Source organism: Podarcis vaucheri (genome assembly GCF_965113315.1).
Source record: "Podarcis vaucheri genome assembly, chromosome: 14".
NCBI classification, from domain to species: Eukaryota; Metazoa; Chordata; class Lepidosauria; order Squamata; family Lacertidae; genus Podarcis; species Podarcis vaucheri.
The window spans coordinates 11,613,390-11,635,670 of record NC_138752.1 but is presented as its reverse complement, the minus strand read 5'-3'; the positions used below and the strand labels follow the sequence as shown (position 1 = coordinate 11,635,670).

General features: G+C 44.8%; 1 protein-coding gene across 4 annotated transcripts in view; it reads right to left on the bottom strand.

Annotated features, from left to right (window-relative positions):
* The window catches only part of MYO5C (myosin VC), a 60,456-nt gene that overhangs the window by 1,047 nt on the left and 37,128 nt on the right, over positions 1-22,281 (bottom strand). For 3 of the 4 annotated variants that reach the window (XM_082198250.1, XM_082198249.1, XM_082198251.1), the window contains 13 exons: positions 22,215-22,278; positions 22,013-22,093; positions 20,342-20,522; positions 13,312-13,405; positions 12,206-12,269; positions 10,875-11,043; positions 9,379-9,466; positions 8,647-8,745; positions 7,319-7,473; positions 4,730-4,819; positions 3,651-3,801; positions 1,840-2,122; positions 834-1,008 (listed from right to left, as the gene is read on the bottom strand). In XM_082198250.1, coding sequence (XP_082054376.1) covers positions 834-1,008; positions 1,840-2,122; positions 3,651-3,801; positions 4,730-4,819; positions 7,319-7,473; positions 8,647-8,745; positions 9,379-9,466; positions 10,875-11,043; positions 12,206-12,269; positions 13,312-13,405; positions 20,342-20,522; positions 22,013-22,093; positions 22,215-22,278 — 1,694 coding nt within the window. Of the gene's footprint in view, positions 1-833; positions 1,009-1,839; positions 2,123-3,650; positions 3,802-4,729; positions 4,820-7,318; positions 7,474-8,220; positions 8,365-8,646; positions 8,746-9,378; positions 9,467-10,874; positions 11,044-12,205; positions 12,270-13,311; positions 13,406-20,341; positions 20,523-22,012; positions 22,094-22,214; positions 22,279-22,281 lie in introns of those variants that run through there. The other variant, XM_082198252.1, reaches the window with a different exon arrangement.

Sequence of the window (22,281 nt, the reverse complement as noted above, 5' to 3'; positions counted from 1 at the left end):
TTCCAATACAAGTAAAAACTGTAATGATTCTACAGTCATAACTGAAATATGTATTGAGGTTACCCCCCCCCCCCCGGGCAGCAGAATGGAAAAACATCAAGGGGAAAGGGAGGTGTCAGGAGGGGCTGACATAGTGAATTCGAAATTGAGCAAAAAAGAGAAACCCTGTTATAATCCAAGGAATAAGATAGGGACACAGAGGATGGAAATTTTCAATAACGAAAAAAGAAAATCCAGAAAAAAAGAGGGTGGAGGAAAGTCAGAGAAAAGGAACTGGTAAAAAAGCAATTTTAATGAAATGACTTGCACTTCAAAAGCAGTGCATGGCATCTCACCACAACTGTGCTCTCTTGCACAATGCTTAAAGGTAAAGGTAAAGGGACCCCTGACCATTAGGTCTAGTCGTGACCGACTCTGGGGTTGTGGCGCTCATCTTGCTTTATTGGCTGAGGGAGCCGGCGTACAGCTTCCGGGTCATGTGGCCAGCATGACTAAGCCGCTTCTGGCGAACCAGAGCAGCGCACGGAAACGCCGTTTACCTTCCCGCCGGAGTGGTACCTATTTATCTACTTGCACTTTGACGTGCTTTCGACCTGCTAGGTTGGCAGGAGCAGGGACCGAGCAACGGGAGCTCATCCCGTCACGGGGATTCAAACCGCCAACCTTCTGATCGGCAAGTCCTTGGCTCTGTGGTTTAACCCGCAGCGCCACCCATGTCCCTTGCACAATGCTTACCAGGTTCCAAATAAGACAGTCTGTACAGCCAGGGAAGTTTCATAAATTGATACTTTAGGAATCTACCAAGCAAGGGAGGAAGACCCTAGGTATAATACCTGCACAGCAGTGAGGGATGTGCAGCGTTCATAAATCTCTTTGGCATCCTCATCTGTGGTCTTTTTAACCTGAAGGAGCCAAGCTGCTTGGGAAAGAGGTTCCAACGTCTCCTTGGCAGAGCTGCTCTGCAGATTCTTCTGCTTAAGCCACTCTTCGAGATAGCTGATATTACACCTAGGGAAGGAAAAGATAATTTGGTTTAAACTCCCTTTTGTTCAGAAGCTGGTAACACAAGCTGCTGCCCCAGAGCAATGTGCTATGGCAGAGTAAAATGTCTGGCATACTTTGTATGCCATGGAAATGTGGGAATGTAAAAATATTCCATTTATAAAACAACATTATTTTTCCCATTTTAGATTGCTCCCCCCCCCATTTCATAAAATTTGAAAAGTTCTTTTCAAAATGTTTCTTTATGATTATGCTCCTACATCAGCATAGGATAAGGTTACCAGACGTCCCCGTTTCCTGGGGACTGTCCCTGGATTTACAAACCAGTCCCCATACAAAATCCATTGAAGTTGAAAAGTGTCCCCAGATTCATTGAAAAAAAATCTGGTAACCTTAGGAACTCTTGCCCTATACACTGTGCAAGACTTTTAATGCAATAACATTCAAAAAAAGGAATCAGTGATGGGCAATATAATACATACTGTGGTCTCCTCCCTGCTGACTTTTAGCCACCATACAATTATTTTTTTGAGTGCCCTAGCTCTTCTAAATCTGTACTGAAATGCTATTATTTTAAAAGTGCAATGCTCCATGTATCTATGCAGGAGTAAGCCCCATTCAGTTCAAGGAATTCACTCCCAGAGTTAGTGGCTATAGGATTGCAGCCTAAATTTTGTTTATCCTGTAGGTTTCCTGCTGCTTTTTCCGATCTGCAGATATGCTTTATGCCATTTGATTTTTAATTGTATTTTGGTTGCTATAACATTACCTTGGAGATTTTTCTTTTCTTAACTGACATGTTCTATTCTTACTCTTACTCTTATTCTTATTATTCACCTTATCTGCATCCCCTTTCGACAAGAGCACATATCCTTGCGAAGGAATAGACTGTTTAGGGTAACTGCTCCAATCAGAAAGAAAAGCTGCTTCACGGCCTGCTTTAGGAGCTCTGAGTCCAAGCCATTCTGACACATTGTGGTATAAAAATAGCTGAGCTGTTGCAGGATGGAGGTCATGGTGTAGGCATCCGTGTCGTCTATGCTGGAGGAGCGCTTGCGGAATCCAGTCGGTTTTAAGCCAGAAATCCCCTGGAGGCTTTCATATTCCAGCATTCCAGGCACTGGAAAAGATAACACAGCAAGCAAGGAGAAAATAAAAAATAAAAATAAACCAAGTTCCTTTATCGCTGCTATTTGGCTTTGGAAAGCAGTCGTGCTGTTTAAAGGTTTTAAATACCAGCTTACTTATTGCAGTAATGCAATAAAGAAGGGCATTTGGGTGGGCTACGTTTTGAGATTTCCATTATTCAGTGAACACTGAGGTTACAGCGGAAAAACAAATGCTGAGAAATCCAGCAAGGCAGTCCTTGAATCAGATTCAGAATGTCTCTTCTCCAACTGAACCTGCATTCATACAAACAGATAATGTAATTTTTGACTGGTGTATATATTACACACACACACACATACATACAGTATATGTGTGTGTGAGAGACCAGACTCTCATGTACACTGCAATGACACTGGATGATATAAACCCATATATGCTACTGCGGGAGAAATAAACTGAATAAGTCTAGGAATAATTTTCTTTGCATTTATGCTGTCTAATCTGCTAAATGCATATACAGTGGTACCTCTGGTTACGTACTTAATTTGTTCTGAAGGTCCGTTCTTAACCTGTAACTGTTCTTAACATGAAGCACCACTTTAGCTAATGGGGCCTCCTGCTGCTGCTGCTCCGCCGGAGCACGATTTCTGTTCTCATCCTGAAGCAAAGTTCTTAACCTGAAGCACTATTTCTGGGTTAGCAGAGTCTGTAACTTGAAGCATATGTAACCTGAAGCGTATGTAACCTGAGGTACCACTGTATTTGTAGCAATACTTTATTTATATACTTTATTTTACAAAACAAAAATATTGCGCTCTCTCTATATATATGTATTCAAAGTCCATATTCTTAAACATCTGTGTAATATATATTCATAGAATCATAGAACTGTAGAGTTGAGACCACGAGGGTCATCTAGTCCAACCCCAGGCAATTCAGGAATCCTGCCCATGGGCATCACTGGGTGGGCTCACACTACCAACCTTCTGGTTATAACAGCTGGATGCACTGACCCTTTGCACCACACTTTTATTTGTATTTAAGCAATTAAAATAGAAAGAAAAAACAAATCCGTGCACAGAATCTGATTATCACTTAAACACATATTAGCATGAGTATGTTCCAAGCCTTTGATGGTTTCTTGAATCCGGACAACAGAGTTCATGGTTTCACTTTAAAACAAGTTGCAGTTTTTGCATCATTTGACTGCTGAATATTTTCCCCAGCAGCCCAGCTAGAGAGTGCCTGAAAATTCAATATCACAGTGGTTCAACTGATAAGACTGGAGGAATCAGCTAGTTTTTAGCCTTGATGAATCCTATGCACCTCTATTCAGAAGTCTCACTCTGTTCAGTGGTGCTTACTCCCAGGGAAATGTACATAAGATTTCAGCCACGAATACATGTAAATAGACTTTTCAGACATGCACAAAGAAACAAGAAAATACTAATAATTCATTCCTATATCTTTTTAGCCATGCACAAGGTTTAGAAATAGCTTAGAATGTGTGCTGCTATCAGCATTTATTTATTTCTTACCTATCATTGGCTGAATATTGTTCTCCATTACAATGATAAACTGATGATAAATGCGAATGGCTAGATCACTAAGAACCTGCCTGTATTCCAACAGGTCAAAGTGCTTCAGATTGTTCTTATTTTGTTGTGGAGTATTGTGCTTCATAAATTCCTGAAAATCAGATGTATAAACATATGCCATTTAAGACCATAAGTATAATACAGGTTTTATACTTCTACATATTAAGTAGAGTAGTACAAAAACAAACATATATTCAGAAGAGCAAAAAGCTATTCATGCACTCTGTTAATAAGTAAACATGCAAACATTTTTACCTAATGCTAGAAGTAATTTTAATGGAACACAGCAGTTTTGTTTTGCAAAGAATAACTCTTACTTTCAAGACCTGTTGTCCAACCCATGGTGGATCTTGACAAGAGAAAGGGCATGTTCACAATGTGCAGGCACAAGAGCTATCTCAGGCCAGGCCCAAACCTTTCAGGTACGGATTCACAAGGCTATGGACTACAAGGATGTGGTTTCTAGGTCTTCTGGTGAAAGTTGGTTCCAATAGGTGATACTTGCCATTTTTTTAAAAAAAACATGAACAGAATGCGGCAGCTAGACTGGTGACTGGGGGCGGCCGCCGAGACCATATAACACCGGTCTTGAAAGACCTACATTGGCTCCCAGTACGTTTCTGAGCACAATTCAAAGTGTTGGTGCTGACCTTTAAAGCCCTAAACGGCCTCGGTCCAGTATACCAGTATACGGTCCAGTATACCTGAAGGAGCGTCTCCACCCCCATCATTCTGCCCGGACGCTGTGGAACGCCCTTCCAGCAGATGTCAAAGCGATAAACAACCACCTGACATTCAGAAGACATCTTAACGCAGCCCTGTTCAGGGAAGTTTTTAACGTGTGATATTTTACTGTATTTTTGGTTTTTATGGAAGCCGCCCAGAGTGGCTGGGGAGGCCCAGCCAGATGGGCAGGGTATAAATAAAATTATTATTATTATTATTATTATTATTATTATTATTATTATTATGTATTGCGATGTTCAACTATTTTATAGGGAGCGTGAAATTATTCTTACCTCTTCTCCACTGTACTGTTTCAGACAGTTAAGAAAATGGCATGTGTTTGAAAGCCAGAAGGACAACATCTCAAAGTCTTCAACGTGTTCCTAAACATTAAGACACTGTGTTTGCTTAATTTATATTAGATATATTTACCCACACCACTTCAATCTTTGCAAGCAGTTGCATGAGAAGTCAGAAAATTATGCACAATGGAGCTTAGTCTCTTTATTACATATCTGGTTTCTTTACATACATAGACAGCCTGAGTCTACTTATGGAGGGGCTCATAGCAGCAGCCCAAAAGGCACCAGCCTATTTCATATTAAGAGCATCATATGCTGCTCTGTCTCTGCAGCATCCCATTCTCTGCAAGCTATCTCTGGCTCTGCAGGGCCCATTCAGCTTACCCTAACCCCAAAGCTTCCTGGTTACATTATGGTTACCAGATTTTTTTCAATGAATCCAGGGAATTTTTTTGAAGCTGAGTAGCAACAGGGAGTCAGTAGTGGGGATGGTGAGGCAAAAGACCCTGGGCCCAAGCACACATGCATATTGTATAAAGATGAAAAACCCTTCTTTTGCACCCTGCAAAACATAAATGTATAGAGTTTTTTAAAAAACTGGGCAACGGCGCACGGCGCACCCATGACTCCCGAGCCTTCCCCAATCTCCTTCCCCCTTCCCCCTTCGTTTTGACAGATCAGGGGAGGCTTGGGAGTCACGGGCAGGCGGCCGTTGCCCAGGAGGGGCCAGCCTGGTAGTGCAGTTGGCTCTGGCTGGCTTCAGGAGCTGCTCGCTGCCATGGCGCAGGGAAAATGGCGGGCGCCACAGCAGTGAGCAGCTCCTGAAGCCAGCCAAAGCCAACTGTGCTAACCAGCAGGCTCTGGGCTGCTAAGGCTGCCGCTGCCATGTTTCCCGGGGACAGATTAGCAAATCTGGCGACATTCCAGGGATGGAATTTGTCCGGGGACAGATTTGCAAATCCGGGGACTGTCCCCGGGAACCAGGGGCGTCTGGTAACCCTACATCACAGCAGCCCGAAGCTCTGGTCCTTTGTACCCAGGGGAAGATCCCTCCTTTGATGTATGAAATGACTCATTGCCTCAAGAAAATTACTTGAAAGTTTAGTCTTCACACCTAGCCCCTTTGAACTCCTAATGGCTTAGCCCAACCCCAGCCGGCCACTTCACAAGGAAATCAGCCTTTTCCATTGATTTGCCTGGGATTACAGTCCTAATACACAACTTCAGAATTGTGCATAACTTAATTAACTTTTACACATGCAATTACTGATACTCAGCAGTAGGTCTACTACTAAATGCTAATTAAACACCTCAAATCCAGTTACAATTTAAACAGCTTGTGCCTTAAAAAAAGGTAAAACAGCTTGTGCCAATATAAACTCAGTATAAAATTATATAAAATATATAAACTCAATATAAAATTCAGGTCCTGTATACCTGAAGGAGCGTCTCCACCCCCATCGTTCAGCCTGGACACTAGCTCCGAGGGCCTTCTGGCGGTTCCCTCATTGCGAGAAGTGAGGTTACAGGGAACCAGACAGAGGGCCTTCTCGGTAGTGGCGCCCACCCTGTGGAACGCCCTCCCTTCAGATGTGAAGGAAATAAGCAGCTATCGTCTTTTTAAAAGACATCTGAAGGCAGCCCTGTTTAGGGAAGTTTTTAATATTTAATGCTGTATTGTTTTTAACACTTGATTGGTAGCCGCCCAGAGTGACTGGGGAAACTCAGCCAGATGGGCGGGGTATAAATAATAAATTATTATTATTATTATATAAACAGCTTGTGCCTTAAAAAAAGGTAAAGGACCCCTGGCAGTTAAGTCCAGTCGTGAAAGACTCTGGGGTTGCAGCGCTCATCTTGCTTTACTGGCCGAGGGAGCCAACGTTTATCCGCAGACAGTTTTTCCAGGTCATGTGGCCAGCATGACCAAGCCGCTTCTGGCAAAACCAGAGCAGGCACTGCGACTGCAAATGAAAGTAAAGTTTATTCCAGCAGGGAAGTCACAATGTGTGCAACTTTATAGGAGAGATGCAAGACTTAAGGTGAAAGGACTTATGGCACAAACTGACGTAATAAGCATGAAAGAACCAAATCAGGAAATCACAGGAACTCAGTTGACTATGCATACTTAACCTGCATAAGTAGCTGACCATGAATAGATTCAGCTATGAAACATGCTCAGCTATTTTTGTTTCATGTGACCTTCATGATACCATAATCAAAGCTCTGAATGCACTAGTCCTGTAAATCTAGGCTTAAAATCTACACCAGGCGGCAATAAAGACAACTATGACATAACGTTTTGCAGCCATGAAATGACTCCTTTCAATCATATACTTTATATTTGTGACACGATATGGCACTATGTAATTTGCAGGTAGCTATTTATTGAGTTCTACTTAATGGAATGATCTGCAAGCAAGAAAGAAGAGTGAATGACCAATTTGAATAGCACAATTTCTCTGGTAAGCAGTCATGGCATGGGAATCGTTCCGTTAGTCCACCTATAGCTGCAAAACATTCTGTTGGGCTATGTCAACTGTACAGAAAGAAAGCAGACTGCATGCAAAATGTTCCTACCTTAATTACTTGTTTGATACTATTGATTGACATATTCATGAAGGATTTCAGCATGCCGTCATCGTTCAGATAATCTGCATATCTCACACACATGAAGAGGATGTGAGCTGGAAGTCCTGGTATCATATTTACCACCACTCCACGGGGCTTCAGTTCTGCATGAAACCAAGAATCAAACGGTGTTGATTATTTAGTGAGCACTAAATAAGTTCTATAGGTTAGCCATTCTTTTTAAAAGAAATGAAATTGTAACCAAATGCATTTTTTCCGCCCAAAATCTTATCCTGTTCCTGAATCGTATTATTTTGGATCTCTACAATTAAAAAATATGCACAAAGGACTGAGAAATAAGAAAATTAGCACAAGCTACTTGCTTTCATTTTGCAATTTATGTCTCTTGATAACAACTTACTTTGGATAACCACACTATAAAAACCACAGAGAAACTGGCTAGGGCTGAATGAGTAGCCACATATATTAGCAATTCACAAGTCCTTCAACGCATAGCAAAGTTGTCTTAAAGCAGCTATGTATTTAGCTTGCCTGAAAACATATCACAAAAAAGCTTTAGTGAAAATAATAGACTCTTCAAGGTGAGTAATTGTGTTAGCGAAAGCTCATGTAAACCCAAAATATTAACGTGGATTACTGGGGAGATTTACAGATTGAAAATGAATGGGAAGTGAACTGCAAAGAAGCAAAACATTGCAGTTGTTTGCTCAGGTATAAATGAAACCCAAACTTCCCAAGAAAAAATAGGAGGGAAACATGCAGAGGACATTCTGTGACCTTATGAATGTCTGGGAAAACAATAGAACAGAGAGATGAGGAGGAAATTGGGGATGGGACACAGTAGTTACAGAGTCCCTAGAAAGGCAGAGAAAAATATATTAAACACAGACCTGGTATATTTGGGCCTGGTTTGTGAAGGCCATTTGAGTCAGAAATAGTGAAAACACAGTGAGAGGGAAAGATTTTAGCAGAGGTGACACCAGTTTTAACTTCAAGATGTATTTCAGAGATAGTGACTTACAGTAATGGTAGATCTGAGAAGAAAAAAACAAACTCATGACCCTGGAGTCTTCCAAGTATTTAGCCTCAAGAGTGAAGAGTTTAGGAAAGTTACAGAAAGCACAAATATGTCACACACATTTCCCCCCACAGCCGTTCTAAAACAGAAGCATCATTGAGCTTTCAGGAAAACAGATAAGATAGGAAAGAAGGAGAAAAAACATGAATACTGGCCACAACTCCAAAACTTCCAGCAACAACTATTTGGCACTGCTTATGAGTACACTTAGGCGAAATTGAAAGTGTTATGGAAGTACCAAGAATCAGGTTCTGAACAATTTTTCCTTCGTCTTCCTTTCTGTACTGCAACATTCCAATGTATTCTTTTGGCATGGACAACATGGGTTCTTCATGGGCTGTTAAACATTAATATATATTTACTTTCAGAAAAATACTACATTGGCATTAGAAGGTTGGAAAGAACGATCCATGACACAAATCACTGTGTGTGACAAATTATTTAATACAAATGATGAAGCTTTCTGCAGAAGTCATGGCCTGTTAAGCTTTGGAACAGAGTTATTAAAAAATACAAAATAAAAATCAACCACCACTACTAACTAGGATTGCACATAAACATGTTGGTTTGGGTCAGTGCATCAGTTTTCAGATCAATCATTTGATGACTTGGAAGGGTGGGTGTATGTGGGGGGGGGGGGAGAGGGAGAGAGAGGTAAGGAGGGAGGGAGGGAGGGAGGGAGAGAAAGGTACCCACTTTTGGCCACACCCACAAAAGCTGTGTCCCCACCCCCATTCACCAAAGATAAACATACCCCCGCAAAAGTTAGCCACCAATGTCTTAGCCCCATGCTTCTAGTATTCTATGGCAGTCTTTTGCAGCAGGATTTCAGGGAACAGGCAGCACTGCACGATGAATTTGATCCTATGAACTCTCATAATTATTACAATGATGTCGGTCTCATCTTCCATGTGGTTTCCGAAGAAGCACACATTCAAACAGTTTTAAAGAATATATTTAATGCCCTCACCTGTTTCTATAGACTTTCTAAGGGTCTTGATCTGATCCTCAAGTTTCTTTATTATTCTGTCCTTCTTATCCATCTCCTCTTCTAGATCCTACAGTGTCCAATAAAGTTGAGAAAGAATGATCTGTTTTTAAAAATGCATTTGGGACAGCTGCATATTCCTGCATTGCAAGGGGTTTTACTTAGGGTCCCTTCCAAATCTACAATTCTATGATTCTATGCAGGACAAAATTCAGGTGTATTACTGGCCGATAATACGCATGATAGGAAAATGGCATTGTTACTTACACTGGAGAAACAAAAAAAAAAAAAAAGATTCTGAGCAATGCTATAAATCATTGGCTCCCAATTACCTAAGTCCTATTCAGAAGAAACATCAGGACTGACCCCAGATGTCTCCACAGTGCTGGATTTGCCTTATCTCTGCTTTACATGGAACCTGGACCTTGCCTTGTTTGTTAAAAACACGAGAAGAACATAAGAAAAGCCCAACAGGATCACATCAAAGGCCTGTCTGGTCTAGCATTCTTTGTTCACAGTGACTAACCAGATGCTCATGACAAGCCCATGAGAACATGAGCACAATAGCACTCTCCAGCTCATCATCCCCAGCAGGTTAAAAAAAAAAAGGTAAAGGACCCCTGGACGGTTAAGTCCAGTCAAAGGCGACTATGGGGTTGCAGCGCTCATCTTGCTTTCAGGCCAAGGGAGCCAGTGTTTGTCCACAGACAGCTTTCTGGGTCATGTGGCCAGCAGGACTAAACTGCTTCTGGTGCAACGGGACACCATGACGGAAACCAGAGAGTACGGAAATGCTGTTTATCTTCCTGCCGCAGCGGTACCTATTTATCTACTTGCACTGATGTATTTTCGAACTGCTAGGTTGGCAGGAGCTGGGACAGAGCAACGGGAGCTCACCCCGTCGTGGGGATTTGAACCGCCAACCTTCCAATCGGCAAGCCCAAAATATTAGAGATATACGCAGCCATCATGACCAGGCTATTGTTGCCTTGCTTGCCTTTGCAGAACCTGAATGTCTTAGCCTCGCGTAACTTATAAAATTATTTTAAAAAATGTTTTAACATTTAAATTTGTTAGGGGGGAAATCAACACTAAACTGCAGTTCCCAATCTGTGGGCTGGCTCAACTCTTTTCCTATGCAAGGTGTCTTTGTATAATAAGAGTTGCAGAAGGAAGAGAGCTTTGGAATGAGCTCCACATATAGTTGGCATCCCAACAAGCCACATTCGTGAAAAATTATGAAAAAGAGCCAGGTGACTCATGTTCTCATCCCGTTTTTAAAAATCATTTTAATATAGAATCTCAAATTGGTTTCCCCCTTTTGTACAACATATCACAAAGGGTTGAAATAAGGCTATGATCCCAATCACACTTACTTGAGAGTAAGTTCCACTGAATTGAATTGAGTGGGACTTACTTCAAAGTAAGCATGCATAGGCTTAAAATAATCCATTACCAGGAGCATTTTTCTTCCTCACCGTATTTTCTGTAGTAAGATATGCCATATCTTGCCACATTTTGTTCTTGGTTTCATTCTCTCCTTCGTGTTGCTTCTCCATATGATCATTTATCTCCTGAAGATCGTCAGATGTGGCTATCAGCCTTTCTTTTTCCTTTGTGCGTATTTCATTTTGAATGTGCAACACTCTAAAAAGGCATTAAAATGTATTAATTCTTTCCCTGTGCATAAAACAAAGAGCTGCTATAAAATGGAACACTGGTTCACTTATCGTGAATGGGCAGTTTCAGGTTAGCAGGCTAAGCCAACCACGTTGTGAGCTCTGCTCCTGGATCCATGCATGGGCAAAAACATGCGTGAGACTAAACTTTCCTTCCCTCCTCTGCTTTCCACCTCAGTTTTCCATTCATGACCATGCACAATCGGAAACAGAGTTTGCATGAAGACAATAGCTACGAAAACCTAGGAGTAAATGGCAGACCAGAGGCCACACATCACAGTCCCCTGAGAGGAGGAAGGGAGCAGTTGTGTGAGGTTACTAGCCTGAATGATCATAGACAGCCCTGTATTGTAGGAAGGTCATGCGTCGCTCAGGATGATAACCTAGAAGGCAGAGTGTATCTGAAGAAGTGTGCATACACACGAAAGCTCATACCAAGAACTAACTTAGTTGGTCTTTAAGGTGCTACTGGAAGGAATTTTTTTATTTTGACTAGAAGGCAGAGTAAATGAATCCATGTTCCATTCTCAGGTTTGCATCTCAGTCATCCAAATTAAGCTAAGTGAGGGTGGATGAGTTGAGCAGGTGGATCACCTAGGATGAAAGCATGTACTGTCGGACTCTTCTGCCAAATGAGTTTTCAACTGAGGCATTTTATATTGAATGTGGGTGCAGGCAACCAGGTGGTACAACCCACAAAGTGGATGTTCTCATGTGCTAACTTGAGAATGGCTCACAAGTCCGACTTTCCGTTCATTTGAAGCTCATCTGCACTTTGTCTTCAGCCTACCTGGAAGCTAGAACTGCCGACGGGTCAGAAATTAAACCAGTTTGGCCTGCCTGTCTCCCTTTAAAAGGGGACTCCTCCGTAGAAATTGGCAAGTGAAGGTTTTCATGGCATGGAACTAAACATGCTCATGATCACTTTTCTAACTGCTGCAAATCAAAGGGCAGTTAAGGGGGCAGCTATATGGGCTGTTTCAAAGGCTGGCAATCTTTTCGCAAATGTAGCATTTTCAGTTTATTATTAAAAACCAATATATTGATTTTGGAGCGTTACCTCCTTTTCCGTGAAATTAAATACTCAAACAAACTATGCCCAACATTTTTCAGAGGCTTTTTATGATTACCTTATTTGTGTTCCTTCTTTTTCCTGGTTATGACGCAGCAGGTCTGCCCTTTCTTCCATTTTCTCTTCAATAATAACAATAAACATAATTTTACTAAACCAACCTACGCTGGGATTTATAGGCTTTACTACAGTAAGATTATCCATGTTCTCATATACAAAGTTGCACTATAAAATACACAATCCATCTAAAAGTCCTGTTTTATAATAGAGTTGTCCCTGTTTAGGGACAGAGAGAACATGATTCCAACTGAACATGTCAGTCAGAAATCAGTTGGTGAAGCAATGCTAAAATGAAAGCTAGACTGTAAAACATTCTTAAAATTAGCTGGAAGCCACAACCATTTCCACAAATTTCCATTAAATATATGAAATAGTATGAATGGCACTGCAAGAGTTATAATAAACAATACAAAACACCTCAGAAAAAGGAAATATAATTAATAATTAAATAATTAAACTTTAAAAACTTACAGAATTAAAAAAACCCATAATGGATACTTATGTCTTATGATTCTTTGGCCATTTCAACAGCAGCAAAAAAAAAAAAAAAAAAAAAGGAATAATGCATTTAAGAGTTCTGGAATGTTCCAGCACACAATTCTGATACAGTGGAACCTCTACTTATGGCTGCCTCTACTTGGGCCCGATCCAAGCTGCGACCGCGGCAAACCCAGAAGTAAATACCGGGTTTGTCGCAATTTGCGCACAAGCGGCTTCTGCCATTTGCGCACACGCAGAAGCAGCCACCGCTTGCACATGCGCATAAGTGCACTGCCGCCAAATGCACCTGCGCACAAAGACGCTTCCACCAGTGACCCGGATAAACTTAGGAACGGACCTCCGTAACTGATTACGTAAACTCATACCAAGAACAAACTTAGTTGGTCTCTAATGTGCTACTGGACAATTTTTAATTTTTAAAATCTATTTCTACTGTTCAGACCAACATGACTACCTACCTGAATGTATAATCTATGTACTTAATGAATTCACTATAGAGATAAATAATTATAGTGAGCTGCACTATATACCATAAAGGAAAAAAATATCCTGTTGCTATCTTTATCAAATCGAAAATGGAATGACTCCTAGTTGAAAAATTACCTTTATTCTTTGCAGCTTCTTCTTGAAGACGGTTTTCAAGATCCGTTTTCTGCTTCTGAAGCTCAGCAATCTGCTGCTTAAGATCTGGGATCATCTTCAGAGAAAGGAGGAAATATTAAAGGGAAGCTACTCACCTCTTGCATCAATGTTGTATGTCAGAAGTGTGGAATTCTATAAGCATTAGCAAGGAATATTCCTTCCCATTTACTCCAGAACTCATCTGACTGGGAGAATTGCAGCCTCCTATCTGGAGGAAGCGCCACATGCCTGTGTTTTAATTGGCTGACTGCAACTTCAAAGACTAGGAATCCTTCTTAGGTCACTGGCAAATTTCATGAGCAATCAACAGATGTCCTTAGAAGCTGGTGCTTTTACTGCAAAGCCTGCACAAACCTAGATTTTGATCTCTTCTAGATTCAAATACCTGTTACAGTCTTTTCATAGAATCACAGAATTCTAAGAGTTGGAAGGGACTACAAGGGTCATCTAGTTCATCCCTGAGATTAAGAGGCTCATACTGACTGAGCTATCAATTGCTATGAAGCTCGAACAAGCCTTTCCCTCCTAGCTTGGGCCAATGGCTCTGTGGGTCTTTTCTTTTTTTTCAGCCTCCTATGAGGCTAAACCTACAAGCGCCTGCCTATGCCCTCATTCAGACATAGGATAGCATGGCTTATATTGCTTATCTCCTCTGTAATATGTATGTCAGTTCAAACAAAACTTCTGAGACAGGACTATAGCTTATTAGTTGCTCATTGTGTGTCCAGGAACTTCCATGTTGGACAAATAAACAGTATTGTTGAAATAAACAGTATTGTCAAATTGGGAGCTGAGACGAAAAGGGGAGTTCCTGGGGCCGCGCCGGCCTTAAATGACCCAGGCCACGCCCCCAGAGTCAGCTGATTGGCTGGCGCTGGGCTGACACGGCCCGAGGATTCCCCTGATCGCACGGGGCTGCAGCCAGCCCCGCGCAATTGTTGGGGACGTGAGCCCGCAACACCACCTCCTCCTTATGTCAGAAGTGGCTTATTGTTGAATTACTTGGACCCAAAAGGAGATAAAAGGCGATAAGACTAAAATCAAATAGAGTCACGTTTGGCTTAATTTTTTTGAAAAGTTTTTAGTATATTTATTTTCTTCTCTGGTCCCAAGCTGCAAATGCCTAGATAGCTTAGCTGGTTAGAGCCTGGTGCTGATAATGCTAAGGTTGCAGGTTCGATTCCTGTCAGGGGATGATTAGCTGCTTGTGCTTAAAATAGTGCCCCTTCAGAGTTTGTGCGACCCCACAAACCTCTGTGTGTGACAGAGCTCCTCAGACATGTCTGCTCTAGTCACTTGTAGAGTCCGACAGTGGCTGTCTGCGGAAGCGCTTCCAGCAAAGAAGTTCCTTAACGGAAACGCGTCTCCTGGACTCACGACGTGACAGCTTCCGGCGAAGCATAGGTCTCCCTGCAGTTGCTTCTGACACCTCCCCGCTATTTTCGCTCGAAGTGTCTCTCACCCCTTTCTCTCCCCTTCTGCTTCCTGCCTGGGCTGCTGCGTCTCTCTCAGCATTACTGAGATCCTCCTCCAGAGACCCCGCGCTCCCCCTGCTGGTCCCTGCTTTGGCTGTTGACTCTCTCCCAGTCTCTGGGAGCCCTACCACTTCCCTTTCCTCCGATGTCAGTTCCCTGACATCCACCTCCCCTCCAGGGCCCCCCTCTCCCCCGCCCCTACTCTCTCCTCTGGGCGGTGAGGAGCTGAAACCCCTAAAAGAATCCTCTTCATCTTCCGACGTCTCGAACATTTCCCTCCATCGGTCTTCGTTCCGACTCGCTGAATCCTCCTCCACCTCGGAATCAGCGAATCCCTCCAACTCTTCTTCTTCGTCGGTGGTGGCGAAGTATTCCCTCCGGAACCTCGCCACTGGCTGGGGTTTCCGAGGGAATCTCTGATGAAAAGTTTCAATCAAAACCTCGTCATCTACATCCTCTGCCCTGACCCAGGTGTTTTCCGACTCCGGCTCCCCTTCCCACATTACCAAATACTCTACTTGCTCTCCCCTCCACCTGGAATCGAGAATCTCCGCTACATGGTAGCTGTGTTCCTTTTCCTCCATAGCTGGTCCCCTATTGACCCTCCCCTCTCTGTCCCCTATATACGGTGACAGCAATGATCTGTGGAACACTGGGTGCAACTTCATGTGGTTAGGTAACCGGAGTCTGAAAGCCACTGGGTTGACCTGTTGCGTGACTTCAAATGGGCCCAGCCTTTTGGGTCTTAACTTCTTACAACCTCCTTTAAATGGTAACCCTTGGGTGGACAACCACACCTGGTCCCCCACCCTAATGCTTTCTCCTTCCCTTCTGGTTTTGTCTGCCTGCCTCTTATATTCCTCCTTCGCCCTGTTTAAATTAAGTTGGAGCTGGCGATGGATCGCTTCCATTTCTTCAACGAACTGTTCTGCGGCTGGAACGCTCCAGTTCTCCCCCTCCCCCCCTGGGAAGGCTCGGGGATGACACCCGTGATTGGCCAAAAAAGGGCTCATTCCCGTGGACACGTTCTCCGCATTGTTATAGGCAAATTCTGCCAACGCCAGCTTCTCCACCCAATCATTCTCTCTGTCATTCACATAACACCTCAAATATTGCTGGAGGACACCATTAGCTCTTTCCGCCTGCCCGTTGGTTTCTGGATGGCGGGCCGTGGAAAAATTCACCTCTACATGCAATAAGCTCATGAGCTTCCTCCAGAACCTGGAAGTAAATTGTTTCCCTCGGTCCGAAACCACCCTCAAGGGGGCACCATGCAATCTAAACACATTTTCCACAAACAATTTAGCGGTTTCTTCTGCTGTGACCGCATGTGAGCAGGCTATAAAGTGGGCCATCTTGGTTAACAGGTCTACCACAACCATAATGGCTGTCTTCCCTTTGGACCTGGGCAGATCAGTCATAAAATCTATTGCCACTGCCTCCCATGGTCTTTCCGGCGTGGGTAGTGGTTCTAATAAACCTGCCGGTGCCCGCCTCTCCCCCTTGGCTCGTTGACATCGGTCACACCCTCTCACATACTCCCGCACATCTTCCCTGACCTTGGGCCACCAGAATTCCCTGGTAACCAGCCACATGGTTTTGTGTTGCCCAAAATGCCCTGCTGTGGGGCTATCGTGCAGTTGCTTGAGTACCTTTTCCCTCAATTCTCCTTCAGGTACGTATAACGCTCCCTTGTAGTACAACGCCCCGTTTCTCTCCTCAAAACCCCCGGGTTTGTCTCCCTCCCTCCTGAGACCCCTGAGTTTGTCCTGGGCATATTCATCCTGCACCGTTCCCTCTATCAGTTCCCTTAGCCCCACCAATGCCGCCCCACACACCCAGCGATCCTCGGGAATGACATGGGTCTCTTCGGGTGCACCCTCTCCCTCCAAATATTCAGGTTTGCGTGAGAGAGCGTCCGCCCTAACGTTCTCCTGGCCTGGTACGTAACAAATCTCAAAGTTAAATTTGGAGAACTCCTGGGCCCATCTCAACTGCCGTTGGTTGAGCACTCGCGCAGTTCTCCAATACTCTAGATTCTTATGGTCCGTGCGCACTTGCACCTTCTGTTGTGCACCAATTAGTAGGTGCCTCCATCTCCGGAAGGCCTCATAAATCGCAAGAAGTTCCCGGTCGTACACCGTGTAGTTTCTCTCAGATTTGTTCAGCTTTCGCGAAAAGAAGGCACACGGTCGCCACTCGGACCCCTCCTTCCCCGGCTGCAGAAGAAGCACCGCCCCTATGGCTCTGTCAGAAGCGTCTGTTTCGACCCTCAGCTTTTTTTGTAAATCCACATGTAGAAGTTGTTCGTCAGAGGCGAAGGCCTTTTTCAGTTCCTCAAACGCTCGCTCCGCCTCCCCCGTCCAAACAAACTTCTTTTTGCTGCTGAGACAGTCCGTGATGGGCGCCGTCAGGTGAGCGAAGTTTCGGATGAACTTACGATAAAAGTTTCCAAACCCTAGGAACCTTTGCACATCCTTCTTAGTCTTGGGGGTTTTCCATTCCAGCACCGCTTGAACCTTGCCGGGGTCCATGGCCAACCCCTTGTCTGACAAGCGGTACCCCAGGAATTCCACCTCCTTGGTATGAAACTGACACTTCTCCAGTTTCACCCACAGTCTGTTGGCTTGCAGCCTGCTCAACACTTCTCTGACGTCTCTCACATGTTGCTCCTCATTCTCCGAATACACCAACACGTCATCTAAGAAGGCCACGCAATTCTTGTAGAGCAAAGGCCCCAGTACATGGTTCATAAAGGCTTGAAAACACGCGGAGCCTGCTTGTAATCCAAAAGGCATAACGAGATATTCAAATGCCCCCAAAGGGGTGAACATGGTGGTCTTCCATTCATCCCCTTTCCTTATACGTATCAGGTTGTACGCCCCCCTTAGGTCCAGCTTTGTAAAAATCTTTCCTTTTCGCACCCTGGTCAAAATATCATCAATCCTGGGCATAGGAAAAGCCACCGGCTCTGTCACTGCATTTAGGGCCCGAAAGTCACATACCAGTCTCGGCTTGTCCGTGTTCTTTTTATCCACAAAAAACACTGGGCTACCCCCCGCTGCCTTGGACTCTCTGATGAAGCCTCTCTTCAGGTTCTTGTCAATGAACGCTCGCAACTCCTGCATCTCCCTGTCTGACATGGCATACAACCTGCCTACAGGAAGCTGTGCTCCAGGGAGTAAATTGATCTGGCAATCAAAGGGCCTATGCGGGGGTAGTTGGTCAGCTTCCTTCTCGCTGAACACGTCGCTGAGATCAGCATACTGTGATGGCACCTTCCCCTTCTCCATCACTTCCGTCCCTGCTAGGGTGGCTTGGGCCCCTGCTGACCCCTTTTCCCCCCTGCAGTGTTCTAAGCAATGTGCGGAACCGAAGGAAACCACTCTTTGATGCCAGCCCACCAGCGGATCATGTAGGGCTAGCCAGCTCATTCCCAAAATAATGGGAGCGCCTCCCAAGGTGGCCACATTAAACGCTATCAGTTCTGTGTGCCTTGCCACCCTCATTATCATTGGGATGGTCTGCAAGCTGACGCCTCCTCCCAACAGTTCTCTGCCATCGATCGTGGTCACCTGCAGGGGGTTGCTTAAGGGGATAGTCTGTATCTGGTGTTCAGCCGCAAACTCCTTGCTCATGAAATTGCAGGAGCTGCCTGAGTCCAACAGCGCCTTTATTTTTAGGGGGTGTCCATTTTGCAACTCTAGCGACACTTCAATCACTAGAGCAGGTCGAGGAGCTTCTGGCACTGGCACTTGGGAAAGGGGCACTTTCACTGCTCTTTGGCCTGGCTGCAGTGCCCTGCTGGCAACCAGGCGTTGGCTTTTACCTGCTCCGTTTCTCCCTGCTCTTCCCCCTCAACAGTTCCCACCATCCCTTGCCATTCCTTCCTCTGGGGGCAGACTCTGGCAAAGTGGCCTGGCTGTTGGCAGAGATAGCATTTCCGGGGTCCCTTTCCCTCCTTCTTCGCCCCCTCACTGGGCTTTGAAACTGCGCGCGCGCGGGCTGTTCCGATTTCCATCGGCTCTGCCGGCGGGAAAGCTGGCTCAGGAATGTCTGGAATGCGTAACTCCTTCCAACGTTCCCCTCTCCCTTCCCGCCTCTCCAAGGCTCTTGCCTCCTGGCGCGCTCCAATGGTCAGCGCAGATTTGGTCAGCTGATCCATAGACACCGCCCTGGGGCTCCTGGCCAGCTCGTCTTTCACAGCTGAAGAAAGACCTTCTTCAAATAGCATCTGAATGGGTGCTGCCGATAAATCCCACCCCAATCTGTGAATCAGCATGGTAAATTCAGTCCAGTACTCACGGACAGATCTGCTTCCCTGCTTGCAAGCCATTAGCTGTCTGCGCACTACCCCCTCCTCAATATCGCTGGAGAACATGATATCCATTGCACGAAAGAATTTCATAGTGTCCTTCAGGATATCGTTGTGCGTTGCCATCAGGGGTCGAACCCAATCTCGCGCCCCCTTCTCAAGATGCCCAATTACGAAAGCAACTCGGGATTCCTCATCAGGGAACTCATCAAACTGCACATTCAGGGCATATTGCATTTCAGTCCTAAAGGCATGGTAATCCTTGGGGTCCCCCCCAAACTTCTGCACTAATCCTGGTACCTTTCTGGGGAACTGAGTGGTTCTCCCCTTCTTGTCTGCATCTTGAGCCCTCCTCTCCTCGAGCCTCGCCGTCTGCAGCGCAAGTTGGACCTCCAATGCTCGGTATCTGTCTTCCAAGCTTGGACCAGCTCCACCCCCTGCGGCTCCGGCTCCTGCTGGGTCGCTCATGATGCCTTCTCCTGCACAGGCAGCGTACAGAGACTGTCGGACTGCTGTCAGGGGATGATTAGCTGCTTGTGCTTAAAATAGTGCCCCTTCAGAGTTTGTGCGACCCCACAAACCTCTGTGTGTGACAGAGCTCCTCAGACATGTCTGCTCTAGTCACTTGTAGAGTCCGACAGTGGCTGTCTGCGGAAGCGCTTCCAGCAAAGAAGTTCCTTAACGGAAACGCGTCTCCTGGACTCACGACGTGACAGCTTCCGGCGAAGCATAGGTCTCCCTGCAGTTGCTTCTGACACCTCCCCGCTATTTTCGCTCGAAGTGTCTCTCACCCCTTTCTCTCCCCTTCTGCTTCCTGCCTGGGCTGCTGCGTCTCTCTCAGCATTACTGAGATCCTCCTCCAGAGACCCCGCGCTCCCCCTGCTGGTCCCTGCTTTGGCTGTTGACTCTCTCCCAGTCTCTGGGAGCCCTACCACTTCCCTTTCCTCCGATGTCAGTTCCCTGACAATTCCCATATTGGACAGCTGAATATTCCTGCGTTGCAGGGGGTCAGACTAGATGATCCTCAGGGTCCCTTCCAACTCTACAATTCTCTTCATATGTGCAATTTGTAACTCCATTGAGGATGGATTCTTCATAATCATGTTCCGCAGTAGCTGCTTTTGCTAAACAGGATCCCTGTTTATATTCAGAAGCTTGCTACCACAATATGTTTTTAAATTCAATAATACTCAGTCCTCACCATATTTTCCGAAGTTAGTCGGGTAACTTGGAGCCGGATACTGTCATTGAGGTCATTTTCCTCTCTGAACAGTTTCTGCAAATGGTTTATTTCTTGACTAAGATGTTCAGTTTTAGAATTGAGACCATCTATCTCCCTTTCATAGTTCTCTTTCTGAGACTGGAAATGGCTTTCCAATACTCTGTTGAGAGAAGGGAAACACACAAACAGTAAAATAAACAGTACAAGATCCTTGAGACAAGATCCTGTTAAGACCAAGAACCATGTAATGTAAAAAAATAAAGCACTTTCACTGTAATTCACGTAGACAGAAGGAACACCAGCAAACATACCGTATTTTCCGCCCTATAAGACGCACTTTTCCCCCTCCAAAATTGAAGGGGAAATGTGTGTGGGTCTTATGGGGTGAATGCAGGCTCCTTGGCTTCAGCGATAGCAACGCAAAGCCTGCGAAGCCAGCGCTCCAGAGGCTTCGTGTTGCTTCCGCTGAAGCCAGGAGAGTCTGCTCTTTGAGGCTGGCGGTGGGGGAATTCCCCCACCTCGTAGAAAAGCCCGTAGGAGCCGCTCAGCCTTTAAAGAGTGCGCCGCTCTTGGGGGCTTTTCCCCAAGGAGGGAGAAGGGACTGACTGGCCGTTTCAGTCCCTTCTCCCTCCTGGTCGAAAAGCCCGCAGGAGTCGCGCGCGGCTCCTGTGGGCTTTTGCGGGAGGTGGGGGAATTCCACCACCTCCCTCAAAAGCAGGAAGAAGGTCTTGGAGTAGCGCACAGGCTGAAAACTAGGTGCGTCCTATGGGCCGTTGCATCCTATAGGGCGAAAAATACGGTACTACCAAAAAGGTTTAGAATGCTATACTATTAGAAAAAAGTTGATCAGGCTTAAAATGCTGAAATTTAAATTACATTCTCTAAAGCTGCATCAGGCACGATTTGGGTGGTTTCTCAATCCATATGAAATGACCCCTTTCCTTTTTTTCCATTTTTAAAATTTTCCTCAAGGGTCGGTTGGTTGGAAAGGGTTTAAGACAAGACCATTGCACCAAACCCCTAATGTACGCAGGCTAAATATACACTATTTTAAAAAGTGGGAAGGTGAGATAAAACAGTGAATCCAGTCTTTTTACATGTGAACTGTTGAAATGAAATGTTTCAAACTAAGTCCTTTCAGTGATAAATAAAAGACATTTTCGAACATGTATCACAAAACAGGACTACAATAAATTCTGTAATTTCCCCCCCAGCCAAGGCAGTAGCCTTTTCTCCTATCAGAACACCATTGGATGAACAGCAGGGACGTGGGTGGCGCGGTGGCACTGAACCTCTTGGGTTTGCCGATCAGAACGTCAGCAGTTCAAATCCCCGTGATGGGGTGAGCTCCCATTGCTCTGTCCCAGCTCCTGCCAACCTAGCAGTTCAAAAGCACACCAGTGCAAGTAGATAAATAGATACCGCTGTGGTGGGAAGGTAAATGGTGTTTCTGTGCGCTCTAGTTTCCATAACGGTGTCCCATTGAGCCAGAAGCAGTTTAGTCATGCTGGCCACATGACCCGGAAAGCTGTCCTCACCTGGGTACCAGATGATTTAATACTGCAAGAATACAGGCTGAGCTTGTTTTTTTTTGGACTGGGAACACCTTCGAATCAAAACCATTTGCAAACAACAGGTAATAAAGCTAACCTTGTGGCCTTTTTCAGGCCTTCATAAGCAAACCAAAGTTCCCCATCTTCATTTAGATGTTCCAAATCTTCAGTAGACAATCTGTTACAAAACAAGAAGAGGAAACAAAAATGGGAGGACTAGTCTCAGGCAAGCATGTGATTTAGGAAAATAAATTTCAAAACTGCACTTTAAAAAGGGTCTATGTAGACTATATCCGTACCTGCTCCTTACATCTGCGAAGTCATAGCTCTCACGGAGTTGCATTGTAATGTCTGACAACTTGTCTA